Source organism: Polypterus senegalus, chromosome 15 (assembly GCF_016835505.1).
Source record: "Polypterus senegalus isolate Bchr_013 chromosome 15, ASM1683550v1, whole genome shotgun sequence".
Lineage (NCBI taxonomy): Eukaryota > Metazoa > Chordata > Cladistia > Polypteriformes > Polypteridae > Polypterus > Polypterus senegalus.
The window spans coordinates 79,088,983-79,112,118 of record NC_053168.1 but is presented as its reverse complement, the minus strand read 5'-3'; the positions used below and the strand labels follow the sequence as shown (position 1 = coordinate 79,112,118).

The 23,136-nt window shown below is 40.5% G+C and overlaps 1 protein-coding gene across 8 annotated transcripts in view; it reads right to left on the bottom strand.

Annotated features, from left to right (window-relative positions):
* Positions 1-23,136, bottom strand: part of LOC120515735 (cytoplasmic dynein 1 intermediate chain 1) — a 459,517-nt gene that overhangs the window by 74,179 nt on the left and 362,202 nt on the right. For all 8 annotated transcript variants that reach the window (XM_039737005.1, XM_039737006.1, XM_039737001.1 and 5 more), the window contains one exon: positions 11,485-11,625. In XM_039737005.1, the coding sequence (XP_039592939.1) occupies positions 11,485-11,625 (141 nt within the window). The remainder of the gene's footprint in view (positions 1-11,484; positions 11,626-23,136) is intronic.

Genomic DNA, 23,136 nt, shown 5'->3' with positions numbered 1-23,136 from the left:
GGAGTGTGATCCCTCTATAGTTGGAACACACCCTCCGGTCCCCTTTTTAAAGAGGGGGACCACCACCCGGTCTGCCAATCCAGAGGCACTGTCCCCGATATCCATGTGATGTTGCAGAGACGTGTCAACCAAGACAGTCCTACAACATCCAGAGCCTTAAGGAACTCCGGGCGTATCTCATCCACCCCCGGGGCCCTGCCACCAAGGAGTTTTTTGACCACCTCGGTGACTTCAGTCCCAGAGATAGGAGAGCCCACCTCAGAGTCCCCAGGCTCTGCTTCCTCATTGGAAGGCATGTTAGTGGGATTGGTTCCAGAGTCCAAGCTGTGCGTCGAGGTGAGTCTGACTATATCTAGCCGGAACCTCTCAACCTCGTGCACTAGCTCAGGCTCCTTCCCCTTCAGAGAGGTGACATTCCACGTTCCAAGAGCCAGTTTCTGTAGCTGAGGATCAGACATCCAAGGTCCCCGCCTTCGGCCACCACCCAACTCACACTGCACCCAACCTCCTTGGCCCCTCCTATAGGTGGTGAGCCCATGGGGAGGAGGACCCACGTTACCTCTTCGGGCTGTGCCCGGCCGAGCCCCATGGGAGCAGGCCCGGCCACCAGGCGCTCGCCATCGAGCCCCACCTCCAGGCCTGGCTCCAGAGGGGGGCCCCGGTGACCCGCGTCCGGGCAAGGGAAAACGTCGTCCAAGGTTTTTATTCTTCATTAGAGGTTTATCGAACCGCTCTTTGTCTCATCCCTCACCTAGGACCAGTTTGCCTTGGTGGTTCTACCAGGCATAAAGCCCCGGACAACATAGCTCCTAGGATCATTGGGACACGCAAAACCTCCACCACAATAAGATGACGGTTATTAAAGTAAATCTTAAATCAAGGGTACTTTTTCCTCCATTTTTAAGGCCACCGTAAATGTAACTATGTTAATCAGCGGTAATGCAGTGATAGACCTACCGTCTCATAGTAAGGAGTCTGGGGGTCGCTCCATCTGTGGGTTTGCTTTGATTTCCTCCCACAGTCCAAAGACATGAAGGTTAGATGAATTGATAAACTGTCCCCTGATGTGTGTGTGTGTGCATGCCTGGCACTAATGCCGGTCTATACAAATAGCAGCATTGTTGTCAGCAAATCTTTATCACACAGCATACTGTACATACCACTGTGACAAAAGTTTATGAAAATTGTTATCTGAGGAAGGAAATAAATAACAGAAAATGCTAAGTCACATCCAATTACTGCAGAACGTGTACATTTTCTAACTTCTTAAAACAAGTATTTGTGTCCTTTTTCATGATGATGACTGACTTATAAGCCAGTTTAGATTTCCTGGAGCCATCCTGCATGCTGAATTGGAGCCTACAGAAATTACGTGATCCCCATTTTCTTAAGTGTTTAGAACAACCACGTTTAGAAAATGAGCCATCACCTTATCGTGGTGGAGGGGTTTGCGTGTCCCAATGATCCTAGGAGCTATGTTGTCCGGGGCTTTATGCCCCTGGTAGGGCCACCCAAGGCAAACTGGTCCTAGGTGAGGGATGAGACAAAGAACGGTTCCAAACCTCCAATGAAGAATAAAAACTGTGGACGACGTTTTCCCTTGCCCGGACGCTGGGTCACCGGGGCCCCCTCTGGAGCCAGGCCTGGGGGTGGGGCTCGATGGCGAGCGCCTGGTGGCCGGGCCTGCACCCATGGGGCTCGGCCGGGCACAGCCCGAAGAGGTAACGTGGGTCCTCCTTCCCATGGGCTCACCACCTATGGGAGGGGCCAAGGAGGTCGGGTGCAGTGTGAGTTGGGGAAGACCCAGGACACGCTGGAGGGACTATGTCTCCCGGCTGGCCTGGGAACGCCTTGGGATTCTCCCGGAAGAGCTGGAAGAAGTGGCCGGGGAGAGGGAAGTCTGGGCTTCTCTGCTTAAGCTGCTACTCCCGCGACCCGACCTTGGATAAGCGGAACAGGATGGATGGATGAATGGATGGATAGGTGGATGGATGGACGGACATCACAGAGTAGCTGACATGCCATTGAAATTATGAAACCAGACTTTCTGTTCACTTCATTCTCCTGACGCCTGGAGTCTCTAAAATGCCAACACCAAAAATTCTGCCTAGGATGGAGACTTTCCACAACTTTATAAGCCAATTTCCATGTAAAATTCATGCTTTATAAATTCCAACTTTTGGGTAAGAAACGGCTGTAAGAAAAGGCTTATATACATTTCTAAGCATACATACTGTAAGTTTTATACATGAGGTCCCCGTTATTTCTGGAAGATTAAAAATTTGGCTTTGTGTGAATGTTTTTGTGTGGGTGAATGGGTACATAAGTGTAAAAAAAGAAAAGAAAAACAAAAAAATCTAGACAGAAATCTCTTTACAAATAAAACACTTAGGGGACAGCTTAAGGGCTCCTGGTGAAGGGTAATTCCAGGGGTCGGCACTCAGTGATTAACGCCAAGACTGATGGCTTTTTCACCACTGATGTCAGTTCCATTGTCTGTCCTCCTGGACCCGCTTCTTCTTGCCAGACACCAACATAACTGGAAGCTCTGCCATTTTGAGCAGTCAGAGCCAGACTCCCATTTGAAAAGATATTCTCTTTAATGCTGCTTCCTCCTGTTTATTTTGTTTTTCAATTGCAATTATAAAGGGTTTACCTACGGGTGCCCCAACACTCCTTATATTGTGTTACACACAGTTCTATCCAACTGACCTGCAGTTAAATCTAAACATTTGGGAAAATAACAAAAATACACAAACATTAAAAAACAAGAAATACTTTGGAAATTTTGCATATAACGTAGAAAAGAAAACATTTCACCCATAACAAGATTATTTTAGCATAACTTCTAATGTGAGATCTAGAGATTGGGTCTTCCAGCATACATCTAGCTGCATGTACCCTTGGTTATGTTTAGCTTAAAGATCAGACCTAATGGTAACATGCTGACCCAGGGTCAAGGTAGTAAAACATAAGTCAAAGACCAGAAATTGGTGGCAGAAATTGGTTTGTGGGACATTATTATCATGCCTGTGCTGAGGAAGGAGTTCAGACTCAAGCTTTAGGTTGAAAAGAAGTTGTGATATTTATTTGGCCTCACCTCCATGCATTGCATCAAAACTTGAGCTGGCAAATACTTTTGCTTGCGATTCATGCTGGGTACTACGCCTGTTTGACCTTGGTAGATTTTAGCATTGCTTTTGACATGATTGACCATGCCCTCTTGATAGATCAGTTACAGCATGTGGTAGACATCAAAGGCACATCCCTTACTTGGTTTAAATGCTATTTTAAGGACAGATCTTTCTTCCTAACTATTGATAAGTTTTCTCTTTCCTCTGCTACTATGACATGAGTTTGAGTCCCATTTTCGCCCCTACACTTTATATGCTCCCTCTTCAATCAATTATTCAGCATCATGATCTTGCATCTTGTATCTGGATAACAACCAGATGGATCTTCTTCTGAGGCCATATAATATGAGTTTGGAAACTAAATGTTTTGACTACTCCAAGACTATATGGTTGCGAGACATGGATGCTATCCACTGACCTGAGACAAAGATTGGGCTCTTTCAGTACTGTGTCTCCCACTTGTTTGACTTTGTGCCGAATGAGCAGTTGCTCATGGAGTCCCGACTGAGGTACATTACCTGAGTTGTGACGGTGCATCAGTTATGGCACTTACGGCCATGTGACATGTTTCCCCAAGGTTGATCCGGTTCTCAGGGTCCTCAGTGTTGATGGCCCAAGCGGCTGGACCAGGCCAAAGGGACACCACATAACACTTGGCTGCAGCAGACAGATGGTCATTTTGAGAAGGCGGGACTGGACCAATCCTGTGCTGCTTCATCATGTGGTGGGGGCAGCAACACGCTGTGCCAGTGCATGCTCCCCAATCTGACCTGACCTAAGAATATTAAATGCTGAATAGCAAATAAATTTCTACAGCTAGAAGAAAATACGACAGTAATAGTGCTTCTTTGTCCTCCAGCTTCTATCAGTGGTCTTGCTAATAACATTGGTCCTCTTTCCCTACATATTAAAACACATGCTAAAAATTCTGGGGTGATTTTTTTTACTCCTCCATCTGTTTTGACAGATAGATAAATGCAATGGTCAATGGTAGTTTCTTCCATCTTAGAAACAAAGCTAAAATTAAGCCATTTCTATTTGCTAAAAAACCTGGAAGCCATTATTCCTGTTTTTATTTTGAATCAGTTGAACTACTGTAACTCATTATACTTTGGTCTCAGTTAGTCCTCTTTAGCTTGGCTGCAACTGGTTCAAACTGTGGTGGCCAGGTTATTGACAGGCACCCAAAAAGAGGGAAGACATTGCTCCAGTTTTGGCCTTTCTTTGTTGGCTGGCTGTTTTGTCTGAGTTTAACATTCCTTTGGTTTGTGTTTAAAGCCATAAATAACATGGCTCTTCCCTTTACCTCAGATCTTCTTTTTAAGTATTCAACCACTTAGATGCTCAGATCTTCTTCCCAGCCTCTTTTGTGGGTGCCATGCTCTCGTCGCATACAATCAAGCTTTTTCAGCGACTGCCCCAAAACTTTGGAATGCACTACCTCTAGATGTCAGAACCAGTTACAATGATCTTACATTTAATTACTGCCTGTGTGTCACCTTCTAAGGGCCCGTTTATACTTCACGCTCAGAACGGGTACACACACATCATGGCTGCCACTTGATCCCAGCATTCATTTGCTGCATCCTCTGAGCACATCCTCAGAAATTTGACGCATGCACGAGTTGCAGTACCAGCAAAAATTCGGTGAGCACAGTATGATCAAGATGGAACTTGACGTCAGTCTCTGTTTACTATCTAAATGTGACAGAAGTCTGCTTTGCAGATCCCCCAGGATCGATGTGCCTGCTTTGATTTTTGATGAATTGTTCGATGTGGTGAAGGAAAATGCCGACATATAAATGAACTCGTAGTGCTTTTATATACAAGCGTCGCATATTCCCCAACATAATGATATAATACATTTTAAAAGTCTCACATACCTTCTTCTGTGCCGTCTTTTTACTTTTTGCACCTTCACAACAGCATCAGAATATACAGCAATGTATTTGAGCCACAGAGAGAAAAATTAAAGACATGGTGAAAAGGGGTATTTTGTGATTAAAGTGAAAATTTTGGCTTTAATCTTGAAATGTCCATGTTAACCTCGTAGTTTACTTTATCATTAAAGCAGGCCATCATAAAACATCATCTTTAAATCGACCCAGTTGTTAATCACTATGTGCTTCTGGGGCTTCCTTCTGCATTGACAGCAGCAGCAAGCAGTAATCACAAAACAGAACATATTACATTTATGATATTCCAGCTCTCTGCACAATTAGAATCCTTAAGATTTATACTTTATATCACTTTCATGGTGAAATGCATTAAAGTATGAATATTATATTTTACAGGTAAGTCGTTAACTTCATTTAAATAATGAATACTGTTAATAATTATACATGGTAGCAGAGCCGCGTCCCTGGTGTTCCCTGCCTGGAGTTTGCATGTTTTCCTGGTGGGTTTCCACAGTATGCTCTGGTTTCCTTCCAAAGACAAGAAGGTTTGGGGATTTGGTGATGTTAAAATTACACTAGTGTATGTGTATGCTTGTATTCGCCTTGCGATGAGCTGATGCTCCGTCTAGGAATTGTTTCTGTCTTGTGCCTGAAGCTTGCCAGAATGGGCGCATCCTCAGATTGATAGATGTAATCATTAAATATCCTTTTCAGAGATATTGTGGCAAGGTGTCCTCGGAATTTAATGTATATTCCAGGCAATTCACAACACAGCGAAGCCGAAAGTTTTCTCACCGACATGATGTCTTGCACTGCCACCTGGTGGAATCTTCCAGATTTACGTAAAGTACGCGAGCAAGTATAAACAGTACAACGCTTGTGTAGCAGTAGCGTTCGCTGGAGCACGTGTCACATCACATAAAGTATAAACCAGGCCTTACTCTGGCTTTTGGGGATGTAGGATAATGTGTTTGCTTATGATGTCTGTCGTGCGCATGGGAATGTCCTTTTGTTTGGTTTATGGTTTAACCTAGTGTTTATGTATCATAATATAGTAACTGTGGTTTATCACTTATATTATTTTTTAATTTGTTTTTACTTTGAACGTCAGAACATTAGAAAAACTAAGATAAGAACAGGCCATTTAGACCAACAAAGTTCACCAGTTCTATTCATTTAATTCATTCAAAATAACATCAAGTGCTTTGTACAGCACTTTGTTTAGCCATTGTTTGTTTTAAATGAGTTTTATAAATGCATTTGGAATTTGGAGACTGGGGAAGCCATATGTGAGTAAACGCTTACTTACAAATCCACATCTCTTGAAGTTTTCACCAGTGAATGAGAGGATAGCATAAACTGTGACTTTCCCAAGAAGAAAGTTTTGACTGCTCATTGTGCAAATGTAGTTAAAACCTGTATAGAGGACTTGGCTTTCTTAAAGACGCTGGGTTCAAGCCAGAAAAATGTCCTGTCATTAGACTTACTGGGAGAGGTATGGTAAACACTCCTGTAAGAATGACGAGGAAGGGTCTTATTTGGAAAAAAAGCCTGTTCTCAATCAAAAAGGTGAACAGGATGTTATAAATTTAATCATGAATTTATCAAAGCAAACATACTTTCAAATGCAAGATTTGTCGTAAGCGTACCTGTAACCAGAGCACCTCTGGACAAAGATCAATAACCACTCTAGTTATCTCATTTGATCTGAGGCCTTATGCTCTGGATTCTGGACTAAAGTGAGGTGCTGAATGTTCATCTGAATCCCCTCATGGTGGAATGCTGCAGATCAAAGTGACAATGAGGGTGTCCCAGTAGGGCTTAGCAGATTTATTGTTGAAAAATCAATTCTGAAAGAAATTCTCTTGCATCTTGAGGGAGGACTGTGATCTAGAATCTAGACTTTTTTTATAGATCTATTAGTGGAGGCAAATGTCAAGGTGTAAATGACCACAAAGTCACTTGGCAATCTATATGCATTTTTTTAGTATATAATGGCTTTGGACACTGAAAGTTTTGAAGGTAGTACTTTTGTAGTTTCACTGTCACTCACCCAAATGCATTGGTCTTATTTCAGGCTTGTTTTAGGTTGTTACAAAACTTACTATCTTTAATTTGACTCAATACTGCTTTGTTTCAGTTATGTTATATTTCACTGAGGGCAGGAGAGTTTACAGGCTTCTTTGGCATTTCATTTACAGTATGTTGTGTTTAAATGTTGGTTCATTTCTAGGCTAACTGAAAGTGAAGAGATACTGAAAAGCAAATGCTGGTTTTCATGGTGCTGGATATAAAGATTAATGACAAAATAAATTTAAAACACCCATTAGGGACTTTAAATCTTGATAATAAGTGCCAAGAGCTGCTATATAAGGAGTTTTAGGCCAAAAGGTGGCTGTATCAATCTGTCATGACAGCATTGGTGGGTGCAAAATACGAGGAGAGTCGTCTTGTTAAGTAAAGATGCCTTCCACACCAAGGCCAAGAGGTTTATGTCAAGACCACTGTGAACGACAAATGTACCTAGCCTGTAGATCTTTAGGTATATGGGACGAAAATTCCACACAGATACAGGGATAATTTGCAAACTCAAAGCACACCAAAACCAGGTGTAATAGTGCGGCCTTCATCCCAGGTTGTTGGATCCATGAGAGGTCAGCACAGCCTATTGCTCTACCATATTAGCTGGATGAACCCATACCCTCTTATAATGTCATCCTTCATTGAGACTCCTGAGCCCTGGTGTGTACGTCAAGGGTGATGAAGTTGTAAAGGTCCTGGAGCTAACTGCTCTTTTCCACGTAGAGCTGATTCTGAGATGGCCCCTCTTGCCACCTCTCTTTATGCTGTGCACCCCAAAAATCTACTTTCAGGACATTGACTATATGGCAGGCACTACTGTCCCCTGCTAGAACCTGCTTGCATAGCCTGGCACAGAACTGACCAGTATGTTCACCATTTTCCTTAGAGGGTCCATGCTTTTTAAAAATTGCTGTCTATGTGGAGTTTGCATGTTCCCCCTCATGTACTGTACATGAGTGTGGACATGTTTTGTGATAAACTGGCACTCTTTCCAGTGATTCAAAACTTTCACTTATTATGTGTTTTTACTTGCTACTAATTCCATTTTTCATATTACGCTCAAGCCACACAACTTACAGGTGCATTCAATGTTGGTTCCTACTTTAGTATCTTAGTACATTTCTTCCCTAAGGCACCAATATATACACGCTACAGGTATAAATAGCTACAGTTCATAGTGTAAACATGGACTTACTTTTGCACACATATACAGCAAATAATGAATATAATGATATACCGTATAAAAAGGGTGATAACGAAATTCAGCAGTGATTTGTTACAAGGAAACACTTTACTGGAGCACCAAAAGGGGCATGGCCTCAGCGTGGACTTCTTATCACTGTGACTGCTTTCTCACTTTGAGGGCCTTACTACGCCACACTTTCATCAGGATTTTAACAAGGAAACATTTCTGAGAGAATAACCAATTGGACAAAAATAATTCAATAAATGGGCTGAATATTAGCAGAAGCTTCCTCTGAGAGTGTCGATAAAGTGCATCTCTGCTTGGTACTCTGTTTTTCATATTTCAATGCAATTCACAGGGAGGCCAGGGTTAACTCAGACTTTTTACTGTCTCTTTGCATTATCCCACTACAACAAGAAAAACACAAAAACAAACTATTTATAGTTATGAATATAGTTAAGTATATGGGTTGGCATGGTAGTATTGTAGGTTGGCACAGTAGTATGGTGGTTTTCTCACAAGTCATATCACGTCACTTTTACCCCACTTAATCCAGACCAGGTTAATGGAGGGACTGGAGTCTATCCCACTTAGCACATGGCAGGAACAAATCCTTGACAGGGTGCCAGTCCACCACAGGGTGAACACACACACACACACACACTCACACAACAAACACACACTAGGGCCAATTTAGCATCAGTTTTCTAAATAGTTCGGAAGAATAAACTCTGACCCATGCATTGTCTTTGTGGAAAATACACTTGCTCTCTGTACCTGTGTGGATTTTAATCCAGTTACGCTGGTTTTCCTTCCACCTTCAAAGATGTGTCAATATTAGTTAATGAGTGGCTGTAAATTGGCCTAGTATGAGTGACAGCTTGTGTGCCATGAGTAAGCCCTCTGATGGACTGGTGTCTTGTCCAGAGATGCCACCTGACTAACAATACATCAGATTTGACTCCATCCACCACTGAAGTGGATTGAACGGGTTTAGTATTGGACAAAAATCTAGAAATATATAGGTCTATTCACAAGATATAATATACGGGTGGTGTTAAAAAAGTTTTGAGCCTGAACCTCTAGTAGTTAAAAATCAGATCCTGTGTACTGATATGCATGAACTATACGTTTCTAGCATTTGTGGTTTCCACTTGTTTCTTGTTTCAATCACCATGAATGCTTAAAAATCAACAAATCAAGCATCATGTTATCTTTGAGTGTGGCATAGGAGGACTGAGATACTTTGATCTTTAAAAATGCTTCAAACATTTTGAGTTTGCTATTCCACAAAGCATCTGCTGATGTGAAGTATGCCTTGCAGAAAAGAGATTTCAGACAATCTATGGTCAAGAGTTGCTGATTTGCATAAAGTTGGAAGAGTTACAAGGTAATTTCAAAGAGTATAGATATTCATTAGTCCACAAATTGTGAGTGATTTGAGATGATCTAGCACTGTGACTATTCTCCCTAGAAGTGGGCACCCAGCATAGATGACTTGAAAAGCACAACACAGAAAAATGTGAGGTAAAAATGAACACTACAGTAGCTCCTCAAGACTTAGGGGATTAATAGGAACAGGTTAACATCTCTTTTCATGAGTTTACCATATGCAAAACACTGAACGGGCATGGTGTCCATGGCAGAACAAGAAGGAAGCTGCTGCTCTCCAAAATAAATCATACCTGAAGCTGGCTAAAGACCACCTTGACACTCTACAATACCATTGGTGAAATCCAAAGCACACAAACAAGAACAGAGAAGTACAGTGGAGGGAGCATCATGACTTGGGCCTGCTGCCTTGCAGAGTGGACAGCTTGCCATCATTATGCTTGAGCATAATGAATTCCCAAGTTTATCAAGGTATCCTACAGGTTGGCTACCTACATTTTCAGCTCAATGGAAGTTGAGTGATGCGGCAGAAAAAAAACCCTAAACATCAAAGTAAATCTAATACAGAATGGCTTAAAAAAAAAAAGAAAATAAGTGTCCTAGTCAGAGGCCAGACCTTAACTAAATGGAGATGCTGTGGAATGACATCAAGCGAGCCATTCAAAAGAGACATTTAAAGATATGGCTGAGCTGAGACTGTTCTCCAAGGAAGACAGTGACATAAAGGTTAGGAGTACACACCGATATACTGCATTGCTGCACCCACCACATGACGAACCAACTCAGAGTCCTAGATAGGGACCCGAGTGTAGCCATGCAATGGGTGACATGGTCCCAGATTCTTCCTGAACATTGTGCAGGTCTGATTCACAGCTACTGGAAGGGCTTGTTTGAGGTTATTACTGCCAAAGGAGGCTTGACTAGTTATTAAAACCAAGGGTTCACTTACCTTTTTAACAGCACACTGTGAATATTGGATGGGTGAGTTCAATAAAGACATGTGTCTGTGTTATTAGTGTAAGTATATTGTGCATATCTATACTTGTGGCAGTTTATAACCAATTAATGCAGAACACCAGGTAATTTATAGGGTTCCCATACTTTTTCTTGCCACTGTAATTGAAAATTAATTTGAGCTTCAAGTTTAGAACGTTTTGATCAAGCCTCAGATGCATATGCATACTCCTCCAAATGCAGGTCTTTTATATGGGGTCAACAGCTTTAACATAGCAGAAAGCAATTCACCACATTGCAGGTGATGCCCTTATCTTGACGTTTTCAATCTGTATTTTTGGATATGTTTGAAAGCATGAATAATAAATTATCCTGGAGAAAACTGGAGGAGTAATAAACATATTTTATGAAGCCTGGCAGTCACTCTAAATTGTTGATATAAATTCTACCTTTTAATTTGCCCCTGTGAAATTCATTCAATATCCTGAGGTAGTTGTTTCTCAGACCCGACAGCTTAGTCTTAATTTGCCCCTGACTTGTGCCTTCAGCATAATGAAAGCTATACTGATGTACAACAGAAAAACCAAAATATTGGGCCTGGAAAAATACAATGAAATAGCTGTCATAGCAGCTCACATTGCAGTTATGTAACTGTAATATGAATCACTTGGGTAGACAGGATGTACAGCATAAAACCAAAGATTTCATTTTGGCTGATTTTACCAGGCTGTGACTTTTTTTTTTGTTTGTTTCCTTTTCTTATACTGTTTCTGAGTTGGGTAAAGGAAGAAAGGATGAGCCACACACAGTGACTCAGATGCCATAAGCAAGATCTCACCTCAGTGTCATTATTCAGGTTCCAGAGATCCAAGCGGCCCATTCCATCCACACAGGCAAAAAGCGCAGGATGCACTGGCGACCACATGACGTCGTAGACATAGTCAGCGTTGTCTTCAAAGGAGTACAGCGGCTTGTTGTGCTGTAAGGCAGAGAGAGCAAGAAGACTTAGTGGCGCTACTGCAGCCTAGGGCTGTCTGGCAAGACTAATTAAAAACCCTGCACACTTGCAAAGTGTCATAAAAGCAGCAGATGAAAGTCCTGCAAAGGTGTACTGTAACCTTAATGTAACAGCTGTCTGGTGAGCTAGAGGAAGGAAAAAAAGCAAGCAGAAGACAAAAGTGTGGGGAGGGGTGATGGGACTCAGATGTATTGCTCAACTGATCCTGGAGATACATGGGAAGTGCTGCTCTGCATATTCTGACTTTTTTTTTTTCTTTACAGAACTTGTGAGCTGGAATGTAAAAATGACTGACATTGTATGAGGTAGGTGGTGGTGGTGATGGGGGGCGGATTCAGGACAACCTGATAGACATTATGTGAATCACACAGGCTGAGGAATGCACCCATGGCGCCTCCACAGAGCAGACAGAGACTGCCATCTGGAGCGCGCTTCAGCACACTGCAAAATATCCGGCAGAAATACTTATGCACCATAATTGGAGCTTCCATGTCACTAAACTGTCTCTGAACAATATTCATGACTGGATCACACTAAAAGTGCTCAGGAGGTGTTTACATAGTAGTTTAACAAGATCTGCATTCGTTCATTGAGTTATTAAATGTCTTAGTCCTTGTCAGCTTACTAGTTGTTCTAAATTGCTACCACGGCATTCTGACAATGCATGCTTTGTGTAATGAATGCTGTAAAACTGTGAAAGAAACACTTTGGCTTTGATTCAGCTGATCTAATCAAAAGAGCTGTTAACACTTCTCTCTGGATTTTAAGCACTTTTAAATTGTAAAGGACAAACATTCATGTTACTGTGTCTCTGTAAAGGTGGCTATAGCCCACCACAAAAAAGAGGTGATGTTCAATGGTACAGAAGCCTCCTGCGGCCATAAATCTGCCAGTATTTAATAAGCAACAAAAATATGGCTCACTGAGGGAAGACCTTCTTCAGGCTTGTTGAATATTATTTCCACACAAAACAAGATTTTTTTTTTTTTTGTAAATCCAGGCGGCGCCATCAAATTAGAGAGACTGTTTACTTCCCCAACAAAACTGATGCACACATGCATGTTAGAACTGGATTTGCAAAGGAAAAAAAAAAAAAACAGCTTAGAAATGTCAGGCGCCCAAGCCAGCAGTGTTGTCTTCTTTAGTTAGACTCTTCCATTGCTGCCCAGCAGGTGGTAACCAGCTGGGCAGAGCAGACAATACTTCCCTTTCCCCAATAAGTCTCTAATATCTCTTTGGGTAATACTAGATAGAGAAATAGCTCCCACCAGTGTGTTCTGTCTCGTAAACCTTTCTTTCTTAACACCTAGGGAGTTCATCTTTACCAGATGAACAAAGCACCTTGTCTTGACCAGGGGCAGCATATCCATGTTATTTACTCACTTGGATGCTTACTTCCTCACCATTTCATAGCATCTAAATCCAATAACCCTATAGAGAAACCTAATTTCATGCTCTTCTTGCTCAATTTTGATTTTTTTAGTTACTGTCCAAATTTGAGGTCATACATGACTCTGGGCTGTAGATGAGCTTCATTAGAGGACTTAACCTCTACCTCACTACCCATGCCCAGTACAATGCTGTCAGTACTACTTCCACTGTACTGACCAATTGGTTGATCTCCTCCTCCGTTCTAGATTCACTACTGAAAAAGACTAAGGAACTCAGATTCCTCCATTTGCGGCATTTGTTCGACTCGTTGGGGGTAAACCATTGCACTCTAAGAAAGGATCACAATCTGACAATTAGAGGCGCTAATTCACTCTGAAATCACAGCCCAGTGAGACTAATAGGATACTTTCTTTCAACTCTCAAACTGAATATCCTCTAAGGATGCACCTTGATGTTTTGTACATGAGAATCATAAATCAGGAAGGAGGCATGAAGCACCCTCGTGTCCACATTAGGCAGCAAACACTTAATTTTGCAAATGCTGACACAGCACACGTTCTGAAAGAAGATTAAATCATTTTGATAAGAACAAGCTGTTCAACCCAACAAAGCTTCTATTCACTTAATTTCTCCATAATGACATCAAGTAGAGTTGTGAAGGTCCATAAAGTCCTACTCTATACTATACTAGTACAAGGAGGGAGCAGCAACGACTCCTTATTATCTTCCAGAAATCATGAATGGTCTCCAGGTGAAGAAAACACATTTAGGCTTTATTACCAACTCGCCACAACCCCTGTGATGTCTGAGTATGTATGCAGAGTTGATTCTATATTCCAAAAGCAGGATGTATTTCAAATTGCTCTTTTTGAAACTGAGGCTCAACTATTGGTTAGGAACTCCATTGAAGCACCGTGGCACAGGTTTTCAAGAGAAGACCCCAACTTTAAAAATGATGACAGCCAACACAGCTTGCCCATGTAGAGGTTCTACTTCATCTTCAATCCTTTATTAATACCAAGACACTGCAATGGTATCTGGTATTTTCACCAGTTCCAGAAACTTTGGAGTTTTGAATTTTTCAGCCAGTGACCACCACTTTGCACAGTGACTTGACTTCTCCAGAAACCTCTGGTATCTCTTCACTGAGGAGGGCATGCAAGGAGTTCCTTAAATGTTTCTTTCATTCCATGGACAATATTAACAGAAAAACCTGTATAATGAATTGAGTCATGGAAAGGCTTTATAAAAACCACATTGAAGCCTACTAAAGATATTACTTCTGGTTTCAGCAGCCTCTCTTTCTTCAGGCAATATGAACACAAAGACGATAACACCAAGAAGATACCAGGTGGGAAAAATTGAACTATGAGCTTCCATACTGCTAAAATAATTGCACTGAATGGTTTCTTCTCAGAAAGACCTTCCCCAAGTAGGATAGTTCAAGAATAATGGAGTTTTGTTTATGAATGAGGATAGATAAAATTATAAAATTTACTAACAAATCAGTGCAGTAACACTGGGTTTTCAAACATTATTCTAGATTGTGCTGGTAAACTTTGAACTAAGACCTCAGTCAAGGTGCTCAGTTTGCTGGTCAATGCAACCAGTAATGTTACCTATCTGTTCTTATCAATGGTCATGGGGTCTGGGTAGTGATTGAAAGAATAAGAATGCAAGTGTAAGCAAGCAACCAAAAAAAAAAAAAGACAATCCATGACAGGGTGTGAACGTTGAAAAATAAATGGCATTTCTGGGACAAGATAAGTAAAGTGCTTTTGGCGTGTCCTGTACTGAGAAGGCCCCCAAGAAAAAATACTACCATGGTCCACTAGGAGAAGAACCATGGAAAGAAACAAGACAGACACACCTGAGGGATTGTATCTCTTGAGATAAGGTTGCCAAATCTGTCCTGTTCAGTGCCTTGGCAACACCACCATCACCAGGACAAACAGGCAGAAAATCAAGTAAAGGGAGTAGTAAACATAATTTCAGAGTCAGAGTTGTGAGCAAGATTTTTAAAATGAGGGAACTGTGGGGAAAGTTTGATGATTGTTATAACTGTATGGTGGCCAATGAGCGAGGATGAAGATCTCTAATAGATGTTTATATACAGAACCTTCACTGTTAATTTTGAATGGAATTCAACTTATCATCTTTTATGAAATTTTTGACAAGGACAGACCACTCAGTCCAACAAAGCTTGACAATCCTATCCACCTTATTTCTCCAAAAAAACATCAAGTTGAGTTTTGAATGTCCCTAAAGTCCTACCACACTAGTTGGTAATTTATTCCATGTGTCTGTGGTTCTTAGTGTAAAAAAAAAACAGAGCACATGCAAAATTTACTCCTAAAAAGATTCTGTGTCCTTGTATTCCTGTTGAACTCATTTTAAAGTAACAGTCTGGATCTACTGTACTAATTCTTTGCATAATTTTAAAAATGTCATCTATAAGTCTCTGTTTGCTTAAATTACTAAGGTTAAACTCATTCAGTCTTTCCTCATATCCCATATCCAGCAGTACTGGAATCAACTTAGTCGCTCTTCTCTGGTTCTTTTCTAGCACAGCTATGTCTTTTTTGTAGCGACATTGATGTGTGCATTAGTGTGTACCCTGCAATGTGTTGATGGGCCCTGAAATTGTTAGAATCTCTTGTGCCGGATGCTGCAAGAGTAAATTCTGACTGTTCATCTCCCTAAAGTGAATTAAGAGAGTCAGAATATGGATAGATGGGTGGATTGTTTCAGAATGACTAGCCTCTATTACAGAACATAGTCTGGCATTTCATTTGCTCCAACACCACATGGTCAAGGGCAGTATGAATAGGTTTTTTGTTGAAAATAAATAGATTATTATTATCTGTATGTCCATCCATACACCCACTTTGAAAACATGCCTTATTTCTTATTTATTATAGCAGGGAGCAATAGATTATCACAATATCATGGAGTGCAAGAAAAGAAGAAGCCACAGATGGTACTCCAGTCTATCACAGAGCACATTCACTCTTACTGGGAGAGTTTGGGTTTGCCTTACAAATAATACCCTCATGTCTGGCAGATGGGAGGAAACTAAAATTACACAGGAAAAAATCAGGGGGGCATGAGAAGAGCATGTTAACTTGAACACTGACCAGAGTCAAGGTAGGGAACTGAAGCTACAGTAGGTCCCTGGAGCTGTCAATCGGCAGTTCCTAATATTGTGCTGCCATGCAGTCCAATATTATTATTATTACTATTATTAGTATTAGTATTATTAGTATTAAATGAGTAAATTGTTTTAATTTATCAAGACACACTTCACAAATCAATAATCAAGTTTAATACGAGTTTAATAAAGAAAAGCATTGTATATAATAATTAAAATCAGACAAGCCATAAATTTATAACCACATAATAGTGGGTTGTTGGGAGAAGGCTGAATGATATCAGCTTAATTAAAGTAAGATATTTTTCAGTGAATCATTTTTTCCTCCTAAACAAACACAGTATGGGAAATACAACAGTTCACAGAGATATTTGACATTTATTATTATTTACTAGATACAAAAATCTAAGCTTAGGAACACACTTAAGACACACTTAAGACATTTGTCTTCAGGACAGGTGCTCAGATCTCAGCCCAGGCACTTCTCTCCATGTCTGCATGAGGTTTTCTTCCAGTACTCAAGGTCTCCTCCCATATACCGAAGATGTAAGCAGCAAGTGAACTGGCATATCAAACTGGCCCTGTGAGCAAGCGTGTGTGTGTGCGTGCGACAAGAGTGGCACTAAATACAGGATGGGTTCCTGCCTTGTGATCAGTGTCACTTGAATATCAATAGTAAGATTACTCAGGACTGATATTGGATGGATGAAAAGGCTTGACCGAGGAAAAACTGCCCTGTATTAGATTATGTTTTCAGTTTTCAATTTTTGAACATGTATAATACTGTATATTTATATATGCAAACTCCATGAATCAGTTTTTATTTTAAAAAAAACATTGAAAATGTATATTAAAATTCACTTATTACATACTAGCCATCCCCCGTGGCTCTGGCCGTGTAGTAGTGAAACAGAACAGCGAGGAAGGTCCTGCCCAGCTCCCTACTCCTAACGTCACGCTGGCCTGCAGCCTCTGTATCGGTTAATGTGAATATATCACTCTTGCAAGTGAACTATGATTCTTAGCATGATGAAAGAGTCGCAAAATTAACCGGAATGTTCAAGCAAATTATAGAAAAAAAAACCCAATCTAAATCCATTAAGTAGTTCTCTTGTTTGCTAGCTAAGCAGAGGTAAGGAACGTCCCTAGCCTGGCATGTGAGTGAGGAGGACCCTGTCAAAACACGGCCCACTATGAGTCTCTCAGATTCATGCAAATAAATCAGTACCACAAGCGATCTATGACACTTAGCGCGATGAGAGAGGTCGTAAAATCAATCGGAATCTTCAAGCAAATTATAGAAAAAAACTCGATCTAAATCCGTTAAGTAGTTCTCTCGTGAAAAGCGGACAGACATACATACAGACAAACAGACGTTGGATTTTATATATATATGGAGATATTTATTTTAAGATACTCCAGACATTAAACTTTTTTTATTATCATTTATCTACTATATGTGTGACCAGTTCCTTTGAGCAATCTGATTGGTCAGTTCAGCTTTGGCGGTTCAGCGGTAGGGATGATGATACATGATACATTAGGGATGCAAAGTTAATTTTCTGATTGTGATTTTTTTTATTTTTACAAAAAAAGGAGATAAAATAGAGAATTTGTGACAACAAAGCAAATAATGTACAAAGCAACATTAGACTGCTAAACATTAATGAGGGGCAACCCGAGTCACCATCAAAGATGGGAAGTATTCACAAGTATATGAATAATGTCTTCACATCAGGGGTGCCTGTCTACCTTTGATGGTAGTCAAAAAGCAGAGAGGAGGCAAGCAAGTCGCCTTGAAATGACAAGAGTATGAAAAGAGGGCTTTATGGGAGAGAGAGGTGGAGACACACAAGGATACAGAAGAAAGGCATAGGAGGAAAACTGAGTGTACACACAAGGCATGAGATATCAAATATTTTTAAATTTATTCTTTTACCTGTAATGTTGCCAGTCTAACATAAAATACAAATAGGCAGAATGGGGGCTCTGTGGCTAAGGATCTGCATTGGTATCTAGAAGGTTGCTGTTTCAAATCCCATTATTATCCTACTCCGTAGGGTCCTTGAGCAATGTCCTTTACCTGAACATTGCTCGAGGTGTGCTGGACAATGGCTGACCCTGCACTTGGACTTCCAAAGGTCATGCAGAAAGATAATTTCCTCTGGGAATTAATATAGTATATAAAAAAATAGTAAATAAATGAATAAAACTTTGATTTAACATTATTTAGATATCCATCCAATCATTCCATTCTCCCATCTACTTTCTAAACTGATTATCAAATTCTGGTTGTAGGTGCCGAGTCTATCTTGGCAGTATCAGGTGATAGATGTATGTGATGCCAGTTCATCACAGATCCCACTTCATTTAACTATTTAAAAATGAACTCTTGCTGAATTAAATCAGCTAATACCAGTGCTCAAATTTAACACGGAACCATAAAAAAGCCATTATTAAATCTTTTTATCTTTCTTTTGTTAACGTTTTCCAATGAAGATCTCAAAAAAAACAAAAAAACAATTACATTTTTTAAACAATATATTTCTTAAATCATGTTTATTTGTGATATAATAAAATATACTAAAATATCTGTTTAACTTTGATGCCACCCTTACAAAAAAAAAAAAACACGATGAGGCGCAGGTCCTGTCTGGAGGTTTCCGAATGATTACATTTTTGTGGCTTTTTTCAAAGTAAAAAAATTATTTTTGGGTGAGTCTGGCGAGTGTGCCAAGTAACACATGCCTGATAACTGGTTTGGGGGTTTACTGTGAGCCATACTTAACGTCTAGCTGAAGTAAAAGTAAGAAAGAAAAATCTGTCAAGACAGACGCCTCAGCGGCACGGGCGTCAGTAAGTCAGTCTGCAAAGCTTCTGACTGTGCAGTCACTTATCCTTTAAGTGCTTCTGGCAGCCAGGTAATTCATTCTTTTTCTTTTTTGCAGCGTCCTGCAGTCTTGAAGTGGTTAAACGGTTCCTAACACTGTGACACCCAAATCGGCATATGGCTAAACTTGCCAAATGTCTAGAAAAAAAGTTTAGTTGCTTAACATTAAGATTTCATTTTTCTAAGTGAAGATTTTTCATAGTGGAATGTGAAAAGGCTGTTGGGATATTTAGTTTGCTAATTAAAGAGAAAATAAAAAATAATAAACAGCCTCTTTTATTCTGTTCAGTATGCAGTGATACTGAAGCCTATGTTGGAAACAAACCTGTAGAGAACTCCAGTCCAGTACATAGCCAACACATACGATGGTCACTCAGCCGCATTTCACTGCTTTTTAAGAGCTGTGGCAGGAAGCCTATGTAAGCTAAAGACACCCCCTGTGTAAAGAGGGTGAAACAGAGTACCACCACATATTTCAAGTAGAAATTACTATTTTCTATCTAAAAAAAAAAAATGTTCAAAAATGCGATTCACAAAATATAGCAAAGTACAGTCAAAGCTACTTAATTCAGTTCTAGATCTAGGGACCGAGAGCCTATTCAGGCCAGGAGACAGTCCTGAACAGGGCACCCTTACTTCACAGCCCACTTACGCACACACCCACACTCAGATAACCTGTGATGTTTGAGGAAAATTTGAGAAATCACTGGACAACCCACAAGTAGAATGTCACACAATCAATGACTAGGTATAGAAGTCAAACCCATAGACAGTGGGTCCATGATGCAGCAGCTAAACACTGCCCCATTGTGCTGCTCCGATTCACATAAATAAAAAGGTATTGGTTTATTTACTATTGAAATATATATAAACAAAAATTCCTTCCACAGTTGAAAAATATGCTGTCAGGTTAACACATTCATTCAATCTGAAAATGAGTGTAATTATGCTCTGTGATAGACTGCCATCCTCTTTTGCTTCCACAGCTTGCAGTCAGGGTAGGACTGCATGTGCATGTGACAAAGTAATGGAATACAGGGCTTTGGAAAGAAAGAATTTGTTGAAAAGTTATATGAATTCATCCATCCTCCTTCCAATTAATTCAGTTTCACAGGTCCTGGAGGCCTGTCCCATCAGCACTGGGCCAATTTCATTCTTTCTGAAGGCATACTCACACACAAACATTTGCTCACAATAACCCAAGTTTTAGTCTTCTATTAATCTATACGGATCCTTTCATCCATCTTCCTAAATCACCTATTAAAGGAAGCTCGTGCCTATCCCACCAAGCACAGGGTGCAATCCAGAAACAATTCCTAGACAGGATGCTAGTCAATCACAGGGTGTACACACACACACACACATACATACATGGGTCAATTTAGCAACGCTAATTCACCTAAGCTGCATGTCTTTTGAATGTGGGAGGATATGAGAGGAAAAACCAGTGCACCTGAGAAAAAAATCCATCCAACACAGGGAAAATATGCAAACTAAACATTAGTGTTGATTGGCGAAATTCGTCAAAGCGTTTCTCGTTGTATGCTGTATTCACCAGTGACTTTTTCAATTAATATTTTCCTGGAAATTTGCCGTGTGGCTAGCTTAAGCAAATATTTTTTTCGCAGTTCCTCATGATGCTTTGCGAGGCCAGTGTGATATCATGAGCTTTAGCATCCATGAGCAGAACTTTCATGCATGCCAGCTGTAAGGTTATCGCTCATAAGCTTCATACATGCATAATGCCATGATCCATCAGTACTCTCGCCGAATTTCCATCTCGCATGCATTAAAAAAAAAATTTTTTTTCATTTCAGGGGTACATTAGCTGTCTATAATGAGAATATTACGAGAACTTCCACTGGATAAATAAAACTGATCCCCATGCACCAGAAGCACAGCACCACATGTTAATTTGCAGGCATAATTAGCCATGTACCCAGCTACGATCTGAAAACAAGCCTTAAAGGAACCCTCTACTTTTCCCTCCTCATCCTAAAAGGAATTCCCAGGTCAGGTCAGGTTAGGTTGGGGAGCATGCACCCACCACGCGCACAGGATCCTGGTGGGAGATACATGGTCCAGTCCCACTCTCCAGAAATTCCCATCTATCTGCCACAGCCAGGTGGTGTTATGTGGGAGTCCACTTGGCCTGGTCCAGCCAACAATGAGGATCCCATGAGCCGAATCTTTCTCAGGGAATTGCGCCACATGTCTGTAGTGCTATAACTGATGATCCCTCACAATGCAGGTAATGTGTCTCATTTGGGACTCCATGAGCAACCGCTCATTCGACACAAACTCAAACCAGCAGTACCCAAGGAGTCCAGTCTTTGTCTCAGGTCACTGGATAGCGTCCATGTCTTGCAACCATATAGCAAGCCAGGAAGCACCAGGACACTAAAGATTTGGACCTTCATCCTTTTACAGAGATATTGGGAGCACCACACTCCCCTTTCCATTAACCTCAAGATCCCCCATGCTCTCCCAATCCATCTACTAACTTCATAGGAAGAGTCACCAGAGACATGAATGTCACTGCTGAGGTAACTAAACCTCTCAACAAAGTCAACATTCTCTCCACAGACAGACAAACTAAGGTCATTAAAGGAGACCTCATTAAATAATAAAAATAACAAAACATTTATTACTATTTACAAGGCAGAGCTGCAACGTCAAACAATGGAATAAGCCAGTACCACACTGCCACCTTGTAGCTTGGGCAATGTCTGCTCCAACATTGGAAGTCTGTCAGCACGATGTTTTCATATTTTATTTACTTTGTTTGGGTATGACGTTAATCTGCATACAGCCTGGCAAGCGGATCTGCTTGAACTTACATGGAAAACTTGGGGGTTGGTGGTAGGATTGGCACTCCAGCCACCGTAAAAAAACTCACACTGTTCAGTGTGGTGCTGATGTGTCCCAATCCAGGGGGTTAGTTGTATGGTGGGTGCAGCAACGTGTTATCAGCGCATGCGTCCATCCTCGCTCTCTTTCTAGCTTCTGTCCATTTGTTGTATTTTGTTTCTGCCTGCATCTTTTGTTGTTTGAGGCATGGTGGTGCGGTGGTTAGCACTACTGACTTACAATGACAGGTCCAGAATAGTTGGCAGACGCTTCCCTAGCTGTCAGGGTCACTTTAAGGACCATTTCAGTATTGAAATTCACTCAAAACTAATTCAGTTCCTTCTTCCTCATTGTCTAAAGTGCACATGGTGAAGTTCAGTGAAGTTTCCAAACAGTTTCATGATTTTGCCAAGCTCACAGCAAAGCAACCGCTGCATTATTCGCTCATCACTACTACACAAAGACAAAAACCTCAAAACTCTAGAGCTGTGAGGCAGCAGTAATGCTCACTGATAATAATAGTAATAGTACTAGTAATAATAAACCTTAAAATAAACAAATGTATTAACATGAAGCCATAAACAGAAAAAATTAGTATAAAGTGAATGAACGAATTAATAAATATAGAGCTGCAGTAATAAACTAACTTAATTTTTGATTTATTTTGGTAAATCTACATTACTCTTCAATGATCTTAATTTTAAAAAAAATGTATAAAGCAATGTAATGCACCTTCTATAAAAAAATAATAAGAAGAAATGAGTTAATAATACTGAATTTCAGTTAAAAATGTAAGACTATGAACCTGGTTTTCGGAAATCTTAATTGATTATTATTAGGATGATGTAGATCCTTTGAATAACAGGATTTAGTTGTTTAAAATAATAATAATAATAATAAGAAGAAGAAGAAGAAGAAGAAGAAGAAGAAGAAGAAGAAGAAGAAGAATAGTAATAACGACACAATGGTTAGTCCTCACAGCTTTATTCAACCCCTGACCTGACCATTGCCTATGAGGAGTTAACATGTTCCCCGTTGTCCACTTGGATTTTCTCTGTGTACTTCAATTTTCCTCCCAGATCCCAAAATTGTGTGTACAAAAAAAACACAGTAAACTGTAAACTTTAATGCTTGATTTGAAGATGGATGGGTGGAAAGCATTAGCATAGAAATTTAAATTATAATCCTG